At 36.6% G+C, this 20758-nt stretch overlaps 1 protein-coding gene across 3 annotated transcripts in view; it reads left to right on the top strand.

Annotated features, from left to right (window-relative positions):
• Positions 1 to 18357, top strand: part of LOC145977957 (nucleoporin p58/p45-like) — a 99988-nt gene extending 81631 nt beyond the window's left edge. The window contains exon 10 of one of the 3 annotated variants that reach the window (XM_083110312.1): positions 16803 to 18357. In XM_083110312.1, coding sequence (XP_082966438.1) covers positions 16803 to 16942 — 140 coding nt within the window. In that variant the 3' untranslated portion in view covers positions 16943 to 18357. The remainder of the gene's footprint in view (positions 1 to 16802) is intronic. The other 2 variants (XM_083110304.1, XM_083110319.1) reach the window with 2 other exon arrangements.
• The last annotated feature ends 2401 nt before the right edge of the window (positions 18358 to 20758 follow it).

Here is a 20758-nt window from a genome sequence, read left to right as displayed (position 1 = left end):
GGTTTTGTGAGGATGCTGCAAAAACTTGCATTACAACCATGCTTTTTAGGTGACATTTTGTTCACAGACGAAGCTGGATTCACTCGTGACGAAATTGTGAACTTTCATAATACTCATGTGTGGTGTGACGAAAATCCCCATGAAATGTTTGAGTCACGACATCACCAATGTTTCACCTTGAATGTGTGGATGGGTGTAGTAGGTGATTTCATATTGGGACCTCACACCCTGCCACACAAACTCAATGGTCATGGGTACCTTCAGTTCCTACGTAATGATCTTCCATCATGTTTCCCTTCAGCAGCGGTTGTGTATGTGGTTCATGCACGATGGGGCACAAGCACATTTTGCTTTACCTGTGCGGCGGCACCTTATGCGATACTATGGTCAGCACTGCATAGGTCGTGCGGGACCTGTATTGTGACCACCATGGTCACCTGATTTAAATTCATTGGATTTTTGTATTTGGGGTCACATGAAGAGCATGGTGTACAGCTATCCTGTCGATTATGTTGCCGAGTTAGAGGAACATGTGATTGATGCATGTGCACAAATACGAAATACACTGGGGATATTGGAAAGAGTGCGGAATTCACTACACCAATGGTTGCGCTGTTGTGTGGAAATGAACAGAAGTCATTTTGAACACTTACTGTAACGTCTTTTACAGTGTTCTACCTATGAAGTAAAGTGTATCATACGTGTTCAGGGTATTTTTTTAATACCTTCCTTGAAACTGTTTCCCATGTGAGGTCACATTCAACCACAATGTGAGCATTTTGCTTGCATTTACTGTCAGTGCTACTATGCTCATATTGCCCCTCCGGCAACGCAACCATGCTAAATTTATCCCGGTTTCGTCTATCATGTTTCCGTAATTGTGAATGGTATCTGGATATCATGTAATTGACGTCCACCTGCTTCCTCACATATTCTTTCTATGGGGAACCCCGTTTCCTATGGGGAGTCCCTTCCGTATTAGGTCCCACAAATCTCCCTCCCATGCTGCGTTTCTGATAGAGCGCATAGGATTCCTTTATGATTTCTTTGGAACCGCCTTTCTAACTACCATAGTACTCATCCTACAGAGGTGTGAACTGTACTTTCCCACACTTTCGGTGGTGTCTAGCTCTGACACTGAGCGTCTCTCGGAAAAGTGGAAGAGGAACTTTCGTCTGGATTTGACGCGATGTATGTCTGGTTTCATTAGTGACCATCATTTATGATACACCCTGTATAAATGAACAATAAAAGACAGAACTGAAATGTCACCTGTTGTTTGGAGAAATGATGTGTTAATTGTTGTCACTTGGTGCTGATACATACAGGGTGGCGAAAAAGTTCAGAGACTTTTTTAAAAATATTTCAACAGCATAAAACTGCTCTATAAATATACAAATAGGTCATTCCATTGTCACGGGTGAGACATGCGGACTAAATTTTTTATATTAAAGTAACTATTTTAGTAATACGAGGGTGGTTCAATAATTATTGTCCCTGACATATAAGCAGTATTATTTTTCCACAAAGTCCCCCTTCACAGTAATGCACTTCTTCCACCTATGCTGAAAACCACTATGCCAGCTTCAAAGAATGTCTGTGGCTGAGCCGTGAGCCATTCTTCCGCAGCATCCATAACAGCAGCATTTGAGGGAAAATTCGTCCCCTTGAGGTGCTCCTTCAACTTCGGGAACAAATGAAAGTCACTAGGGGCGAGGTCGGGTGAGTAGGGAGGGTGTTCCAACACATGGAAACCAGCAGCATGGATTGCGGCACCAGTAACATGGCTTATGTGTGCTGGAGCATTATCGTGGTGAAACAGCACTTTTCGCCGCAACATCCCATGCCGTTTCTCCTTGATTGCTTCGCTTAACTTAGGGATTAGGGCTGCATAATAGTCCCCAGTAACAGTGTGTCCCACCAGGTAGTCTATAAGGAGCACACCCTTTGCATCCCAAAAAATTGTGGCCATAACCTTGCGTGCTGATGCTTGCATCCTGAATTTGCGGGGGGGGGGGGGGGGGGGGGGTGAATTGCTGTGCCGCCACTCCATACTCTGTCGTTTGGACTCGGGATCATAGTGGTGGAGCCATGTCTCATCCACTGTCACAAATCTATCACAGAACTGCTTCAGGTCTGCCCCCATCAGCTCCAAACCAGCCCTTGAACATTGAACTCTGTCTTTCTGTTGTTCACGGGATAACATTTTGGGGACCCATCGCACTGACACCTTTCTGAATCCGAAGTGTTCATGCACAATGGTTTCCACTGAGCCTACAGAGATGGGCATGATGTCTGCTAACTGTTGCACCGTGATTCTTCTGTCAGCCATAATCATGTCATGCACAGCATCAATGCTTTCTGGGGTGGATGCTGTTGTTGAAGGACCAGCACCAAGGGCCTGTTGACAGCTTTCCCTGCCGCAACGGAAATCGCGGCACCAGTTTTTTACCACCTGGTAGGTAGGAGCCCCATCACCAAACACACTGACCATGTCCTCATGAATCTCCTTTGGGCTTAGCCCCTTTTTCTGGAGGTACTTGATGACAGCTCGTTGTTCGGTTTTCTCCATTTTTCAAACTAAGAGCCACCTCTCACACCTAATACGAGAAAAACAAATTACTATAGCACCTACGGTTCTGAAATTTTGCATATAGGCTTCTAAGACATTAGGCTATAATATCCCCATCATTCATTGCAATTCATATACTTTAAGTATGCCGGGGACAATAATTATTGAATCGCCCTCGTAGATAATCAACATTTGTTTTACAGTTTCTGTGCAATGAAATATGAAACTTAGCACTGTTGATTAAACATAACTATCCTTAAAATACTTTCCCAGATTTGTAGCTATAAGTAAACAATTTTGTGACATGGTGGGACAGATAAAACACTGCCCCTTCACTTAATAAGGCTTTTTCAATTTCTGTAAATTGTCAAATTATGAAAAATAAATTATTTAAGACAAAGAGAGAAGGTAATTGACCTTCGAATATTCTAGTGGAGTTGAGGGGGAAATGTAACAGTTAAAGGAGAAAATAATTGTTTTTTGGTGTCACGGGTGGAGCACAATAGATAACTCAACTAATTCAAAAAGTTAAAATAAAAGAATAATATGTAAAATACCTTCTACTTTCCAACATAATTATGTATAAAACTTGAATTTTTATGCAAATTACAATTTTAGATTGTTCACTCACAAGATAAGATAAAGTTACAGCATGGCATTTAATTTTAAAAATTAAGGTTCAGGGCCACTTTCACATGGAATGCCACAAATCTAAATCACTAACTTTTGAAAAACACTTATTAGACTAGTCATAACAACAAAAAGAAATGAAATTTACAATAAGTGCTCAAAGTTGCTTCCTTTTGCCTCAATACATGTGTGAAGTCTTGTCTGAAAATTATCACTCTTCGACAGTAATTTTGTCCCATGCATGTCGTAAAGCTATTTTGAGTGCTTTCATTAATTTCTACGGAACACAAGAAATGCCTTCTAAAAAGTTGGCCACACTGAGTAATCCATGCCATTCAAGTCCCAGCAAATTTGAAGGCCAAACACCTTGCCCCCGAAACCACGAAACAGCTCTTCACACATTGCAATTGTTGATCAAGCTGAATGCACTGGAGTCCTGTATTCCTCAAGTGCAGAGTCGTGGCGTGCATCTAACCGGTGTTACCGTAGGTAACAGCAAAATATTGAGAATTAAAAAGTTGTTTTGAATAAAATAACATTTTTAAATACATTAACCAAGAGCGTTGCCATCGAGTAGATATTGCAGAGGACATTTTTTTTTCTGCAGCTGCCAGAAGCGAAGAAGGAGGCTGTTTACGCTACCCTAAAGAGGTAACAAGGGGGGTAGGACGCCAATGCAAGGGAAGACTTTGGGACAGTGTGCTACGGGGCTATTCATATGCCTGTTCAGGGGTCCAGTTACAGGTCAAGCCTGCCGGTATATGCCAGTGTTGGCCCAACTAGACGAAAGTATAGTTCCTTGGTGTGATTCGTGATTTGGACAAACCTTGCTCCAAAATACCAAGTTGGCAACAGTAGTTCATCAGTTCCACAATTTGACTGGCTGGAGGAGCGGAATTCTGTCATCTGCTCACTGCACAAACGTCAAACTGGCCCAAGAAATGTGTCGTTCTTCTGCTTCCCTTTTCCACCTCATTTGGAAAGAAACAAATGAAGAATTGACAAGGCTCCACCACTATTCATTGGGTTTTCGTAGTAACTGTCTCATGAGTGGTAGTTCTTGCTACGAGTGTTTGTATGTAAATCATTGAGTGGATTGCAAGAAAAGAACGAAATGAACAAAAATCTAGGTAGAAGGCATGTTTTTTTTTGTTTTTTTTTTGGACGGGGTATAGATGATAACATCTAGCAGAATAATTGTCGTACTGATGGCCGATTAATCACGCCATGCCATTGCTCACGTGTGAATCCATCTTCGCCGAAGAACTCCACTACCCACTGTCACTTAAGATAGCTAGTAGCGTTGATTTTGGCATTCTGATTGATAAAACAAATTTTCCCATGGCACAAATGCTGCCCAAAACCACTGTAGACGCAATAAAACGGCAACAAGCAACAGAATTCTTCTGTCCCTTCTTCATTAACTGACAGTGGTTTTGACAGTTGTGCATGCTTCATGATGAAAATCTTCTCATCAGTAAAAATTACTTTTTCAAGATGGCATGAGCAAGCAACCAAAGTAAACAATGTGCATTTTCCAACTGCATTTGTTTTGTTTTATTGGTAACGAAGTGAACGCGGTCACACTTTCTAGTCTAAAATTAAACAAGGAATCAAAAAAACAGTGAACATTTTTTTGAAAAAAATACTTAAATAACATGAGAAAAATAACTAAAGTCTCCAAACTTTTTTACCACCCTGTTTATGGACCAGCTGTCTGAATAAGATTAAAGACATGGACCATCAATCAACCTGAGGTTTAGTAGCTAGATACCGTTAATACCATAGCGTTTGTGAATGTAGTAAGCTGTGATGTTTGTTAATCCATTTCAGCATTATTTATCCCACCATTTATTTCAGTCAGTGAGTTGACACATTAGAAAAATACGCACAGCTGTACAAGAAACCAAACTAACTCATAAATATTATAGCCCTGTCTCTGCCATCGTTAGTGTGTTTGTAGAAAACGGCCTGCAAATTTTTGTTTTCTTAATTCTATACTCTGATAGTATGTTACCTCGATTGATAACGAACTTATGCTTCTGTAAGTATATACATAGTTAACTTTGGGTGCTTATGGAACAAAAGAAAATCCTGTTATACAGGATGATCACAAATGAATATCAGAGTTTTAAGCATGTGTCTTTACTCTGTGATATATAATACAATAATGAATCATACCTGAGATGGAAGAGTAACTCAACGAGTTTCCATAACACACATTATGGATCCACAACTAAAAATTTGTCATCATCTTGATCCAGCATTTGTTCGCAGAAGTTGTTAGGGGCCCAATGATCTGTAAGAGCTGCAGTCGGAATCATTTTCTTTCCACTTTCTATACTGTCATGGTCAGCATTGATAGTTCTCAACTTGTCCGCCGTACAGATTTCCTAGGGCTCCACTCGGCGCATTCTACATTCTCATCTGACACGCACGGTCATCCAGTGCTCTTGCCTTTTCAGAGGCACCCCGTCGTCTGGAATTGGTTATGCTACATACGAATGTTGTTGTTAGATGGGGCATCACATCCAAATCTTCGCTGATAGGGCAGTTGGACTGTAATCACTGAATTATACCTCACAAATTTCCAAGACACAAAAAGCCTTACACTTGGGAGTCACTGCCATCTTTAGAACTGACGCTGTCATGCAGCAGAGTTAGGAAACAAATTTTGGTGCGTAGAATCAAAACTTCCGCAGTTGCTCTTTCATCACATGAGGAGGCAACCGGCTGGGATTGCATAACCACGAAACACTTAAAACTCGGATATTAATTTGTGTACATCCTGTATATGCTGATTTTATCTTATTATTGAAACATTTGATTTAAAACAAATAACAGTTTGACACATTCCAAACCATGTAAAGATGTAATATTTTCACACATCTCAGGTGCTATGACGTCAGGCATCACAGGTTCAAATCCAGCCTGAGCATGGGTGAGTGTCCCTTCATCAATTTCATCATATCATCACACATCTTCATCATTGTGATTAGCCAAAAGTAGCAGAAAATCAAAGTAAAATAAACTAAATCAATCACATTCCAGAACTAAATTTTTCAATGCAGTACAATTTAAGAGTTGAAATTTCACATTAAAATTATATATTACTGATTACAGGGATTTTATCAAAATATGGGGATGTAGCCTCTTCCTGATTATGTACTAATTGTTGTTCTGTGGGTATCTGTATATTTAATGCATCTCTTGGTTTATAATGTTTGAAATTTTTATTAAGTCATGGCAAAGCGTGTGTTGGTGTATTTTTCAGTTCTCTGTATATCAATTACTGCTTGCTAGTCAACATCAAATATGAAGTTGAACCTTCCCAGTTCAATCAGAGCATTTCTGCATATCTTCATTTTGGGATTAGCAATGGGCAGGAGAGTGGTGAGACAGACCAATACAGATACTCTAGCAACGTGGTGTAAAATTGAAAATGGTAATTAACACACTGAATCCCATGCTTGTGCTATGCACGAGCATCCTGAATATGGCAAGTGTCCCATGCACGTTCATAGTACGGGCAATATCACTTGAATGTTTGGAGTTACGATGCTGGGCCATGAACATGCAGAATGTTCTTGGGAGTTCTTTTGGTATGCCTCAGCATTGTGCTGTACCCTGGTGGTGAAATTTTGAACAGTCTTCTCATTGAATGGAAAGCACATTCATTTCATTGATTACAGTACTAGGCCTATATTTTTAGTGCTTTATCATCACTCACAAACACACACACATACGCACACTTGACCATGGACACCCATATGGGGACAGGGGGGCTCGAGCCCCCCTTCCTGGCTAATGGAATTTAGTATGCTAACAGTATTTTTTATGTTGATGACAGGATCCATTTCAGTACACCCTACATATGGAATCTTGAAGAGCCCCCCTGAGAATCTCAAAGAGCCCCTTCCCCTGAGAAAACTCCTGTGGGTGCCCATGCACTGCTCCCCTTCCTGGCTAATGGAATTTAGTATGCTAACAGTATTTTTTATGTTGATGACAGAATCCATTTCAGTACACCCTACATATGGAATCTTGAAGAGCCCCCCTGAGAATCTCGAAGAGCCCCTTCCCCTGAGAAAACTCCTGTGGGCGCCCATGCACTTGACCAATGTGTTTACTTGAAATATCGAAAGAAATGGAACTATTTATTTACTTGTAATGAGTTATTTACTTGCCTGTGTTTCATACTAAGGGTAGATATGTTTAGTATTAGAAATATGAACTTTTTCATTATATGAAAAACAAGGACTATGTTGAACATCTCTAGCACATACAAGAATACACAGATTCCAACAGTGGCGTCTCATCCCTTGGGGCTTCCGGGGCTTAGCCCCTAAAGAAAAACGGACGTATTGACGTAATTTTCAATCACCATAATACATAACTATCACACAATCTTTTAAAAGATGATTTTTACCCACGTAAGTTCATCTTCTGCTGCAATGGATACGACCGCGCTCCTAGCGGCATTGATGTCAGTTATCAGTCTCGGGGCTCGTCACAGAAGAAGGCGTGGTCTACGCTACACGCTACAGTGAAGGTCATGTGCTAGCAGAGAGAGCGAAGGGGGGAGTGCAATGGGTTTGGGTGTTGATTCGGGGCTAGTTCCGTCGCGTCGCGTTCGTTCCATCCCGGGTGTTGTAGTGTAGCGTTGTGGTGGCTTTTATTCGCTATGAACAAAGTGGATTTCTTGTTGGCAACACCATTTCAGACATTGAGTGACCAAGAAAAACTTGTTGTTAAACAATTAGGTCCTGACCATCTGAGTGTTACATTAATACAAAAACACAAATCACAATCACGAGCTTTCAATCCAGACTGGTACAACAGAAAACCGTGGTTGACAGCTAGCGAGATCAAGAAAATTCTCTTTTGTTTTAATTGCCTTTTGTTTGGTGGTGATGCTTCATGGACAGTTCATGGTATAAGTGATCTCAAACATCTTTCTGAAAGAATTAAGTCACATGAAACTAGTTCTTCGCACATTGAAAAAGAAAAGGCAGTGTTAACAAAACAGCATGCGCTATTGAGTGCTGCGATATAATTATTCATCAAGCCGAAGAGAGATTTGGGTCAACTGAACATTTGGAGTGTTTCAATTTAGTTGACCCTGAAAAATTCAATGACTGGAGGAAGTCTGATTTTCTCGATGATTCGTGTAAGAATTGTGCCAAATATTATCCCTTCATAGAACAGGGAAAACTGAAGAGTGAACTTCGTGTTCTTTATTGTAGTGAAGAGTTTAAAAACATAAACTCTATCAGTACATTGCATTTGTTTTTCATTGAAAATGATTTAGAGGATACCTTTTCAGAAACAGTAAAAATGACAAACATAGTTTTAACAACTCCAGTGGCAACAGCTGAATCTGAACGATGTATCAGCACATTGAAGCGTATTAAAACCTGCTTAAGAAATGCAATGGGACAAGACAGACTCAATGCCTTGGCAGTGCTTACAATAGAGAAAGAATACATTGCAAACATAGAGGGCTTCAATGAAAAAATAATTACAAAATTTGCTGAGCAGAAGAACAGGAGAGCACAGTTCTTGTTTAAATGAGAACCAACGTTCGTAGAAAGGTACGTTTAACAGCAATACCTGTTTCTTTTGTAATTCATGTGAATGGTCATTATATTTTAAATTCTTTAGAAAAATAAGTCCAATTTTGTTGTTTAGAGGAAGATAAATGCCTGTTTTTTTTGTAATTATATGAATTGTTATTACCTTTTATATACTTTTTTTTTAAAATAAGTCCAGTTTTGTAGTCTAGAAGAAGAAAAATACCTATTTTTTGTAATTCATGTGAATTGTCATCATATTTTAAATTCTTTAAAAAATGAGCCCCGGCCAAATTTGAGGCCACGAGACAGACGCCACTGGATTCTAATTGTTTCTTTTTTATCGTCTAGGCAAAGAAATTGCCTTTATTTTGATGGTAACACATGTATAGTAAGACCAAAAAATAAATTGTTTCAGATTTTTGAAAATCACATAAAATGCCCGGGTTTCTTAGTTATTGCCAATGTAAATACCCTGGGATTCAATGTCTTAAAGAACATGAATGCTTTGTTAACCTTCTTAATTAATATGTATGTAACTAGGTGACTGTAATGAGTTTTGGTTTGAAAAAGACAGTGTGTATTTCGACATTTGCTTTACATATAAATTATATGTTGTATCTATAAAAATATAACAAAATTATATAACACATTACACATTGTGTGAAAATATTACTCACACTACTTGTGGTGTATGGATCGGAAGAGAATATTATTAATAAAACTCTGGACATGACAACACTTGGAGAACCAAAGTGTGCTACGCAGTTTTTTATGTCTGGGGTTTGATACCTGGTGGAAGCAAATAGTGGTTCAGATCCCACTTTAAACTGTAGGTCCAGTCCCAATTAGCCTTACTGTGCATAAAGTGGACTTAAAACACCAACTCAAACAATCAGTATTGCTTCACCCTACTGTGGTTCTGGAAATGTACGTTTGTGAAACAATTGGTCATAAGATGTTTATGTGTACTGTTTTCTTTTTATAGGAGCATATTTTACATGTATTAAAAATTCTTATCAAGCCTTCTGTTATTTCTTAAGGTCTAACAAGGATATAGTTTCAAAATATTGAAGGTGTGTAAAAATAAATTGACAGCATGGCTTGCTGATTCTCTGTAGTTAAATTTGAGTACTGTCTCTTGAGGCTTATAGCTGCAGTTCGCTTTCTGCTAAATAGCTTAGATATTTCTGTCATAGCTTGAAGTAGATAGCATCTGCTCTCGTTGATGTAGCATTGAACATATACTCACATGCTCTGTAAGGAATTAGTTGATTTTGTATGTATGTTAAATTGTGAACCAAAATGGTTAGAGAAATTTTGAAGTTGTTTAAAAATTGCAATACTCAATTGACCCAATCACAATGAAACATTATCTTGCATTTACGTTTATTATGATCGATAAACTGAAGTTTGTCGTCTGCAGAAAAATAATGGAAGAAATCACCACAAAACCTTTCTGTATTGCCCATGTAATTTTTGGTGACTCCTATAACTCGTATCGTACAGTCCATATAAAATGGGCTTGATTATTCAGTGTAGGTGTTAGTGTCCGATGGCATTTTCTTAAAATAAAAATATTTAAAAACTGGTTACTTGCAAGTGTGTTTTACAAGAACAGAGTACATATATTGTGCCTTTATGCTCATGAGAACAATAACAAAACAAGAAGATTGTGCATTCATTACAGAAACCTTGCATCAGTAGAATTATTGGGAATTTTAGTGAAATGCCATTATTGGCCCACACAATTAGAGTACCAGTTAATCAATTCCAGGTATATTACATATAATTGTGTTATGTTTGCTTAGTATTTTCACGTTTAGCATACAGTATCAAATTCATGTGGTATTTAGATTAATTTGGCTAGTTACCATGTTGCCTTAATATTGGCTATTCTTGGAAGAATTTACTGGTGCAGATATATTTATATTTTATAAGAACGTGCAACTTGTGTATGTGATGGCAATATATTGAAGACAGTCTTGGAAAATTCCCAATAGGAATTGAAATACTAATTTTTGTATACCTGCTTAACAATGAAAAGGTAAACGGTTTGCCATGACAGGCCTTGGGAGAGCCAATATAGCTCCCCCTCCCCCAATTGAAGAGTCCCATTGATTTCATTTTTATGTTTTCTGGAACCACATTCTGCTACTTCTTAGTATTCAGTTGTGTCTAGTTTGATGCTGGCAGGTCATTTTTTCAAGTCCCGTACAAAGCTACCTGGTATAGTGCCAATCGAGTTCCCAAGTGGATGATTTAGTAACTCGCTTACGTCTTATATATTTGTGTGTTCATTACAATATTCAGACAATAATAAAAACTTATCAAAAGTGGTTACCATTCCAGTTCGCAATTAGAAATTTGTCAATCAGAGGTTTTATTAAAATGAGAGGGACTGTTTTGTTTCTGAGCTACGTAGCTCAATTTTAAATTACAAAAGTAAGTCAGAGAAAATATAGTTCACTCCTGGTGTACTGGTGTGCATAAATATGAATGTCGTATGATGTAGTTTGATGTTCCTTCAGTAGATGAGAATAACCCAGTGAAGGAGTATCCAATTTGTGTACTTTTTTTTAGAGGTGCCACACTAATTGAAATTCACAGTAAGTAGAAATTCGTAACTATATTTATTAATATCACATGAGCAAAAAAAGAAAAGAAAAACTTGAAAAGTACTTTTGCAAGCAGAATGTAGCTTTCTACCAATGTTTTTTTTAAAATGTATTTTTCTTGTATGTCTAATACAAGTATGAATTGTTGCTTGCTTAGTATTGAGTTCTCAGTAGTATGTAGTCTAATCAAGCAGAAATTATTTTCAGTGTATTATGTTTTAGTTTGTTATGTGCATGAGTTAAATTGGTTTATCCGCATAACAGGAGTAGCAATATTGGTAATATTTTAAGACAGTTTTATTTTCCATATTTCTTCAATTCGATACTTGCACGTCCTTCCTATTACAACTAGTGCTTATATGAAGATTTTTATAACATTATCAAAAAGGTTCTCAGAGTAGAGGATTAAGAAATTAGCCCTGTATGGTTCTCAGGTTTTCACAATGTATGTATATTATGTAGAACTACAATCATTAGATTACAAATAACAGCGTAAACTGATCATTGGGTCACTTTTGTGAATAAATATCGCCTGGTAACTCATGAAATCTGTGCATTGGGTGAATGACTTTCATTTGCCAGTCATTTTACAGGGTGTCCACCATGAAACATTGTTATTTTGAAAGTATTATTTTTTTATATTTCAGGTTATACACCTGTGGTTCTTGATGGAATGGAATCAAACTCAAAAAGTTTGTGGGAATTTTTGCAATGCCCATTAGAGCTACAGTGTACTGACCTCCTCTAAAAGAGTGACTCCTGAGCTAGGGTGCACAGGTAGTGTGGTGATATGCAGAAACAAAATGAGTCAGTCATGTGCAACAAGTGTCTTTAATAATGATTCTCCAACATTTAAGACTATCAAAAAAGTATTATCATCAGTTTTTGCAACTGGTAGTTTGTTGATAGGACCTGGCAGAAAGATCTATGAATGTTTTCCACAGTCTCTTCAGAAATGTCAGGTTTTCACCACAATTGGCTTACAAGAACTGATAACACCACCACTTGATAATCTTAAACACGGGAGGGACATATCCCATTCTCCGGTAATCCATAAAAATGTCGAACAAGTGTTCTCGGGTAACCAGCCAGCCTCAAAACGTTGGATGCTAATGCTGATTTAACCTGGCTGGTAACTGAAGAACACTTGTTCGAATCACGTTATCAGGAAAGCTACAATTCCTACTTCCAGTAAAATGTATTATGTATATGTAAAATATTGCTGTATTATAGAGCATGCGTCTCCAACTCAAAAGTAGCAGTTCTTACAATATTAAATGTTGGAGGATCCTCGTAATGCAAAAGTAGAAATTTTGTTGAACTTGACTGGTTGATTTTTCTGCATACCAATACAGTACCTCAGAGTTGCTGTTTTAGAAAATGTTTTACTGTAGATCTAATAAGCACTGTGAAATTTCCACATGAATATTGTGAGTCTCTCCTTCCTTCCTTCAGAATTGCAGCTGTATAGCCTTAATTAATAAATAATACTTGCTTACTCCACGGCTCTACAGCCCATGCAGGGCCTTGGCCTCCTTGGTGATAGCTGCCCACTCATCTCGGTTCTTCGCTCTAGTTCTCCATCCTCTTATGCCCATTCGTTTTAGGTCTTCTTCTGCCTGGTCAAGCCATCTCTTCCTGGGTCTGCCAAAACTCCTCTTGCATTCTTGTTTCCCTTGGTAGATATTATGTACTGCTCTGTTTGGGTGCATCCGTTCTACGTGCCCCAGCCAGCTAAGGCGTTTGGATCTTATTTCACTTGTTATACTTGGGTTCTGGTAAAGTGTTGCTAGTTCTTCGTTTGTCCTAATTCTCCAGATGCCATGTTCATTGATTGGTCCATATATCTTCTGTAAAACCTTCCTCTCCCATATATCTAGCCTTTCTCCTTCTTTTCTTGTCAGACACCAGGTTTCCGACCCATACATCACAATTGGTCTCATTATGGTTCTATACAGTCTTAGTTTCAGCTTTCGGTTCACTTGTGAGGATTTTAAAATATTTCCAAATGCATGTTGCCTGCTGTTATTCTTGCTTTTACCTCTTCGGCAATGTTATTATCTTCTGTTATTGTTCAACCTAGATATTTGAAATTTCCACCTCGCTCAAACTTTTGACTGTGCGTTTCGAACTCATTTATAGTTTGATACCTGGTCTTGTTTCTTGTTGTTATCATGTATTTTGTCTTATCCTGGTTTATTTCCAGTCCAAACTCATGTCCACCTAGTTTTAATTGTTTCAGAGTGCTTTTGGTGTTCTGCTTAGTAAGGCAACGTCATCAGCAAATGCAAGGTATTGTATTGTATTGTCCTATTTAAGATGGTTTCTCCAGGATTTATTTCAATCTTCCTAATTACATGTTTCAAACTTATGTTAAACAGCAGTGTGGAGAGGCTATCCCCTTGTTGCAGTCCTTTTCCAATTTGAATTTCTTAAGGTCATTTCTGTCAATTTTTCTGCGATATCCATATCTCTCATTATCTTATAGAGTTTGTCTCTTTGTATACAGTCAATTGCTTGTTGAAAGTCAACATATAATTAATGTATGTTAATATTGTGTTCAAAACTTTTCTCTAATATCATTCTTAATACGAAGATTTGGTCTATTGTTGATCTATTACTTCTAAATTGCAACTTGTAGTCACTCCCCTGTCAGTGTTTCTACGTATGGTTCTAGTCATCTTGCCAGATTTTTTGTAAATATTTTGTATGTCACGTTAAGGAGAGATATGCCCCTATAATTCTTACATGTCTTGTCATTCTTTTTGTTTTTCGGACATATTATTGCTACTGTCCACCCCTTTGACATTTCAGCTTTTTTCCTGATCTGTTTAATAAGCTCAAAGATTTGTTTCTTTAGTTCTGGTCCTCCATATTTGAACATTTCAGCAGTAATTTGATCTTCTCCTGGTGCTTTCTTATTATTAAAGCTTTGTATGGCTCTTGTGACATCCTTTAGTTCAGGCAAGTCTTGCTCTTCATCCCATTGTTGGTCATTTCTTACTTCTGATATCTCATTTTAATTTTCATTGTAACCTAATAATTCTTTAAAATATTCTACCCATCTACTTATTATTTTCTTTTTGTCTCCAATAAGATTTCCTTCTTTATATCTGCACAAATTTGTTCAAGGTTGGAATCCTTTCTTATAGTTCTATTCTTTGATACATATTCCTTATTTCTTTCTTATTATGTAGTTCATTTAGTTCTATTAGGTTTTCTTTTTCCCACTGCCGTTTTTTCTTCTACATTCTCTTTTGGCTTCTCTTCTTTTCACTATCCAAATCTCTACACTTGCTGTGGTCTTTCTGGCAACTCTCGTCAAACTGTTCCTTTCTTTTAGTTTTCTTTTCCCATCCTATTATCTCTTCTGCCGTTTTCTAGATGTTTTCCTTTATTGTTTTCCATTTTTCTTCTATTGTTACAGGATTTTGTATATTTTTAAAGTTTTGTTTCAATCTGGTTTGATATTCTCTTCTTTTCTCTGGATTGTTTATCAACAGTTTCACATTATATTTAGTCTGTATAATCCCTTGTTCTTTCTTTGTGTTTGAGATCCGCTGTCTATATCTGATGGTTACTAGGTAATGATCAGAGTCCACCTCTGCTCCTCTGTAGCTTCGTACATGTAATTAATAAATAATAGGCTTTCAAAAATGTTGTAGTTTCATGGTGAGCAACCTGTAGGAAAGATAGCCAGCCTCCCTGTAATTTGGAAGAAGTTTTGATGGCATTTAACAAAGATTGGTCAACAGATCAATGTATTAAATATTGGGTGAAACAGTTTGAGACAGGTAGTGTTTTGCACGTGTGCGTGGAAAAGATATGGAAAGACCAAGCTTCAGTAGATATGGACTGAATCCAGGATAATTTTCACTCAAAGGAAGAGCCAGGAAACAATTGTCAGCTTCCGTTACGGTTCCAAAAAGGAGGGTGGGATATCATGATGTGCAAACATATTTCTTTTGGGGGGAGGGTGAATCTTGTTGATAATTATAATAATAAAACATTTTAAAACTATTTTCAGTAGTTTATATACAACTTCTGTTTATATTCACACAAAAATGGGGGAATCCATTGGTTGCTTTTATATTGATATTTGATTAATTAATGTGATTTTTTCTATATGTGGGATAATTGTAATAGGATCAAGCTGACTAATGAAATGGCCAAGAGATTCATAAATATATATTGACTTACCAGGGCTTCAAATCAAGTGGTAAGGACCTTCGTGTAGTTCCTTCATCATTGTATTAATCAGACACAGATTACTAGACTTGTGGAAGAATCTGAGCCCTAGACCACATTTTATGCATCGATCTCGAGGTGCAGAAAACTAATATACAGTAGAACGTCGTTTACCCGCATTAATTGGGACCGAAGGTTATGCGGATAATCAAACATGTATTTATTTAACAAAGAAAAGCACGTACAGTACAGGTTTTATTTTATACATACAGTACACAGTACTACATACGTATACAGTACATACCTAAATTACAGTACTGTACCTGTACTGTGTTATTTATGCAGAAAAATAATCAATCTTACTTTTTTGAGTGTGCAGATAAACGACATTCTACTGTATATGCCATGTAAAATTGTAGGGCAAATTGTAATTAGTGTATGTGTGCAGGGTGGGAGAACTTGTCTGCTAAAATCAATTTGTCTAAAAAAACTAGCATAAGTGGGAATGTGCTATTTGGGGGATGACCCCCTGGGTGTGTCAATAGTTTCATTTGGGAATCTGAACTATCTCTGGTGGAATATGGTGGTGATGGAGTAACTCAGCATGCACTAAACAATATAAAAAATATTCATCTATAAATGTATTGTCAGTTAAAACATGTGTAAGTAACCGAGAGGTTATCAAACGCACACTGGGTATATGCAGGAATTGGTAATCAGTGGGTTCCAGGTTTGATTCCTGGTGGAGGCACATTGCTGTATGATTTGGGTCCACTTTAAAATGTAGGTCCAGTACCAATCATTTAAAATTAACAAAATAAACGTCGAGTGTGTTTAGATGTGATTACACATCATCTCCAGGTTTCCAACCCATCAAGGGATCTTAACATCATATTATAATTTTATAAAAATTACAAAAGATGTTGGAAATACCATTATCTAGTGTTGTGACAAAACAGCTGTAGAATTGAACATGAAGAATCATATTTTTCACCACACATACTCTGCAGAAATGTAAGACAATGACACAAGTGGTAGAACTAATCATGTGGAATCGTATCACAAATTGTTGTTAAAAAGGGACAAAAATAGAAACGCACCAAGGTAAGTCAAACCTTAATTCTTAGAATATGCTGGCAAAAAGTACCAAAACTATCCTTTGAATTACCTTGCGGTGTAAAAAAAAAACTATTCATGTGTCATTTTTATTTCCCACTCTAGGATATACATCAGCGTCATCTGACCAGATGCTAAACACAAGTTGTTTTACGGCAGGGAGTGCCTCCACGGCATGGGAATCTGGAGAGAAGCCTTTCCAGCTCCAGCGACCACCTCCAGGCCATAAACGAGGAAAGCGGTGATACCAAAAATTCCATGAGGGATGTTTAAACAGTATTGTTATTTTGCCTGTTTCAATCATTGTTTAACAATATTTCAAGTTAACTTTATATTGTGGTTATATCAAAATTGGATTTATCGATGTGTGTGTCAGTCATAGTTTGAAAAAAAAAATAGTATTCAGGGCATGTGAATGAAAGGGTGAAAACAAAAACAGCCCGTTGCAGGATTCCCAAAATAATCTCTCAAATACAAAATGTAATATGAGAATGTCTGGTCTAATGAACGTCCAAACATCCAGTATATTCTTAAGATCATAAATTTTGACTCACATTTCTTATTGTAAAAGTTATGCATCATCCAGCACAGTCTTCTAGTGCACATACAGTTGTAACCAGAGTACAAGTTGAAAGGCATTTACTTTTGTAGTCTTGTCTCAGATACCTTTCATTTGCACACCCTCCAGCAGAAAAATAAATTACTGTATTTATTATCAGCAACAAGTAGAGCAACAGGATTGTTATTTCAGAATACTCATCATTGTAAGAAAGATACACTATTTTTCTAAAAACAGAACCACATCAATCAAGCAAAAGACTGAATTTGTAGCTAATAATAATATCAATAAATGAATTAGTATAGGTGTAGTGTAAAAATTACTAAGCTCTCGACAATTTACTGATTTTTTTTCTTTTTTTGTATTAATGTATAATTTTTAGTTAGTAAAAAAACTTCATGAATTTAAATTGTACATGGTGTGTTTGTTTTGTTCAATCATTACAGTGTAAAAAGTTAAACTGGATAGCTATGTCCGAAGAAATGTTGGTCAAAGGTTGAGAAAATTTCTGCAAGAAATGACCAAACATGTCTAATATTTAAGAAAACAAGTAGTTATTGAAATGGACACTGCAAGTTGCATACAAATAAACTAATAAAGATAAATTTCACGCACAAACAAATTATTCTTGGAAATGTAGAAATGTTAGCAACTTTTGTGTACATATTGTATTGTTTTTCTGTCCACGTTGGGATAATGTTTGCTTTTATGCACGTACATCTCTGTGAAACAGAACTTCAGGACGATGTATAAATGAGCTGCAGAAAAACAAAATCATTCTGTCGATTGACTAAGGTTAAGACTTTGTACGTAAATTGAACATCTTTCCATAAAAATCCCTAAATGGTCTGTTGCTATATTTACTTTTTTAAGTAAGTTGTTCATGTTTCATCACTGAAAATTAACAATTACAATAACAAGCACACAGTATAGTGTTTTTGTCACAGCAGGTAGCATGAAAGAACTTAAGTATCCAAAAATAATTTATTAGAACATACAAACATACAAGATTTTAAAAACACTTTATCCAAGATATGTCATACAATAATTAATCATTAGAAACAGTTTAGTGTAAAAAAGCAACATGAAACATCTGTCGATTACTGGATACAAAGCAATCCACAGAAGAAAAAAAATATGTACACTTTCCAAGGTGCAAATCAGATTGATTTAAATTCAAGGTTTTAATTCTAAAACTTTTTTTTTTCATATATCTCATGTAAGGTAAGTTGCCACTGAATGTGAACTTTACGTTCAAATCCAAGAGAAATAAACAATATTTGAAGTTTTGAAGATGAAGCATAGTATTGTATTAAAACATACAACATACACTATATAACTTAAAATTATGCAAATGGATAACCTCATCAGATTGCATTAAACCAGTCTGTGAGTGAATGTGAGAAAAAGAGAGTGTGTATGTGTCCATCCTTGTTTCTTTGTCCTTACGATATACAGGGTGAGTCAAAAGTCAGGATACATAGGAAGTTTTCCTTGTCTCGTTAATTGTCCAGTTTCCTAGTGCCTGGATCGATCGCCATGGTCCTGTTGAGTTTGCTTTTATGCACGTACATCTCTGTGAAACAGAACTTCAGGACGATGTATAAATGAGCTGCAGAAAAACAAAATCATTCTGGTCAATTATGCCGGACGTTCTGCAAAAGGTTCTGGAAAAATGGTAACGTAGCATGCACAAATGTATTGATGTTCAAGGTGCATACATTGAAAATATACTATAAATCCCTATGTAACCTGACTTTTGACTCACCCTATATATTTTGTTATAGTTGTAGCATCCAACCTCGTTTTGGTATGTTACCAATATGAAGGATTAAAGCCATAGTAAGATAATTTACAAAATTCGACATATTTATATGTTCAGTGGATTTTCTACAATAATATCAATTTTTTATAAAAAAAAAACCTAAGTATTACAACTAGGAACAGCCTATAAATCTACTTTATATGATTCTACCTTGTTTTCCCCCTAAACACGCACCCTTGTCTTTGGCATTAGTCCATACATAACTCATCAGTAGAACTAGGTGCTCACAATCAGTGCAACACCAAAAAATTGTGATTGTGGCCAGAAAGTGTTTATAAATTAATTGCTGAACACTTTTTAGGTATAGTAAGTGGTGAAATGAAGACAAATTTCGGAACTTCTTATGTGTGTGTAGCAAGGACTACCATGAAAATTGGTATTTGTGCAAGGAAACTTATTATTTTGTGTAGCAGTGACTGTGATGCAGCCTGCTGACAATCTTCAAGTACAAAAGGGAAATTTTAAGTAAAACATCCTTTTTGAAACAAAAAAGTTTTCATGTGATGGATTGATGGATGACAAAAAAAAGTTTTTTCAATTAACTAACCATCCTTTTTCATAGCCATTTATCATGCAACTGATGGAGAAAATGTTACAAAGATTTTTAACTTCTTTTTTCAATAACAACATATGATTTTATGTCCTAAGCAATTAGATGTTGATTAATTTAGGAGTTTTGTCACTCAAGTTCTGTAGCTAATACAAAAGACTACGAATTAGAATGCAGAAAAACATTATCATTTTAGTGGAGCATGACTTTTTTTTTTTTAATGCAAATTGTGGGGAAAATAACACCAAAAATTTGAAATCCAGTGGTGATAACTGAATTTTCATTGAACCTTTGAACACCATTCACATCCAAGTGTCTATGTGGACTTCGGGTGTGAGGAACTATTATGTCAAAAATCTGTGCAGCTTTAAAGGATATCTCGTCATCAAATGAACAATTATTCCCAAGTTTGATTCCAGGCAAGGGCATGTTTCATCAGTTAGTACTTCTACCTGAAGAATCTGTGCAGATTCACCTATATGTGCATAAAGTGAACTTTATCAACAGTCAATGCAGTGAAGGATAAAGAGAAACTACAATAATATTGAGTGTATATGCGAGTTTCTTGTATTAGATATCTGTGTTTCAGGTGTCCCAGATTAATTGAATCCCTCATTATATATGCACATATAAACACAAGCATTGTGATCTAATATTATGTATAATATGGCTTTTCAGTCTCTAGAAAAACATAATGGAATATACTTGCCCTGGCTGGGACTTGAACCCAGAATCTTCGAAGTTGAAATCATGTAGACTGCTTGTATCAACTATGCCTGCATGATGACTAGTCCCTAAAGCAAGATCTTGTACAAGAAGTTCTTTAACTCTCCCTCCAGGAGGGAGGTTTTCATGATTCAAACTTTACATTTGAAGTATTTTATGGTTTGATAAGTATGTACTTGTTTATTTTAATTCCAACATATGTGTAACTTAGAAAGGTCATACAAATGTTAAAATGAAGATAGGTGACGTGAGTCTGCATTAACTAGATATCAATGAGTGTCAACAAGTAATGTATCATGCCATAAACACCATCAAATAAAGAAGAAAAAAACCAAAATAGCACGAAGGCAATGAAGGTAAAGATATTTCTTGGACCACTGGCTGGTGTAAGTGGTGAAAAC

The sequence above is a fragment of the Lepisma saccharinum genome, chromosome 1, assembly GCF_977018435.1.
Source record: "Lepisma saccharinum chromosome 1, izLepSacc3.1, whole genome shotgun sequence".
NCBI lineage: Eukaryota > Metazoa > Arthropoda > Insecta > Zygentoma > Lepismatidae > Lepisma > Lepisma saccharinum.
The sequence above is the reverse complement of the archived record's forward strand: the minus strand, read 5'-3'. Positions and strand labels throughout refer to the sequence as shown.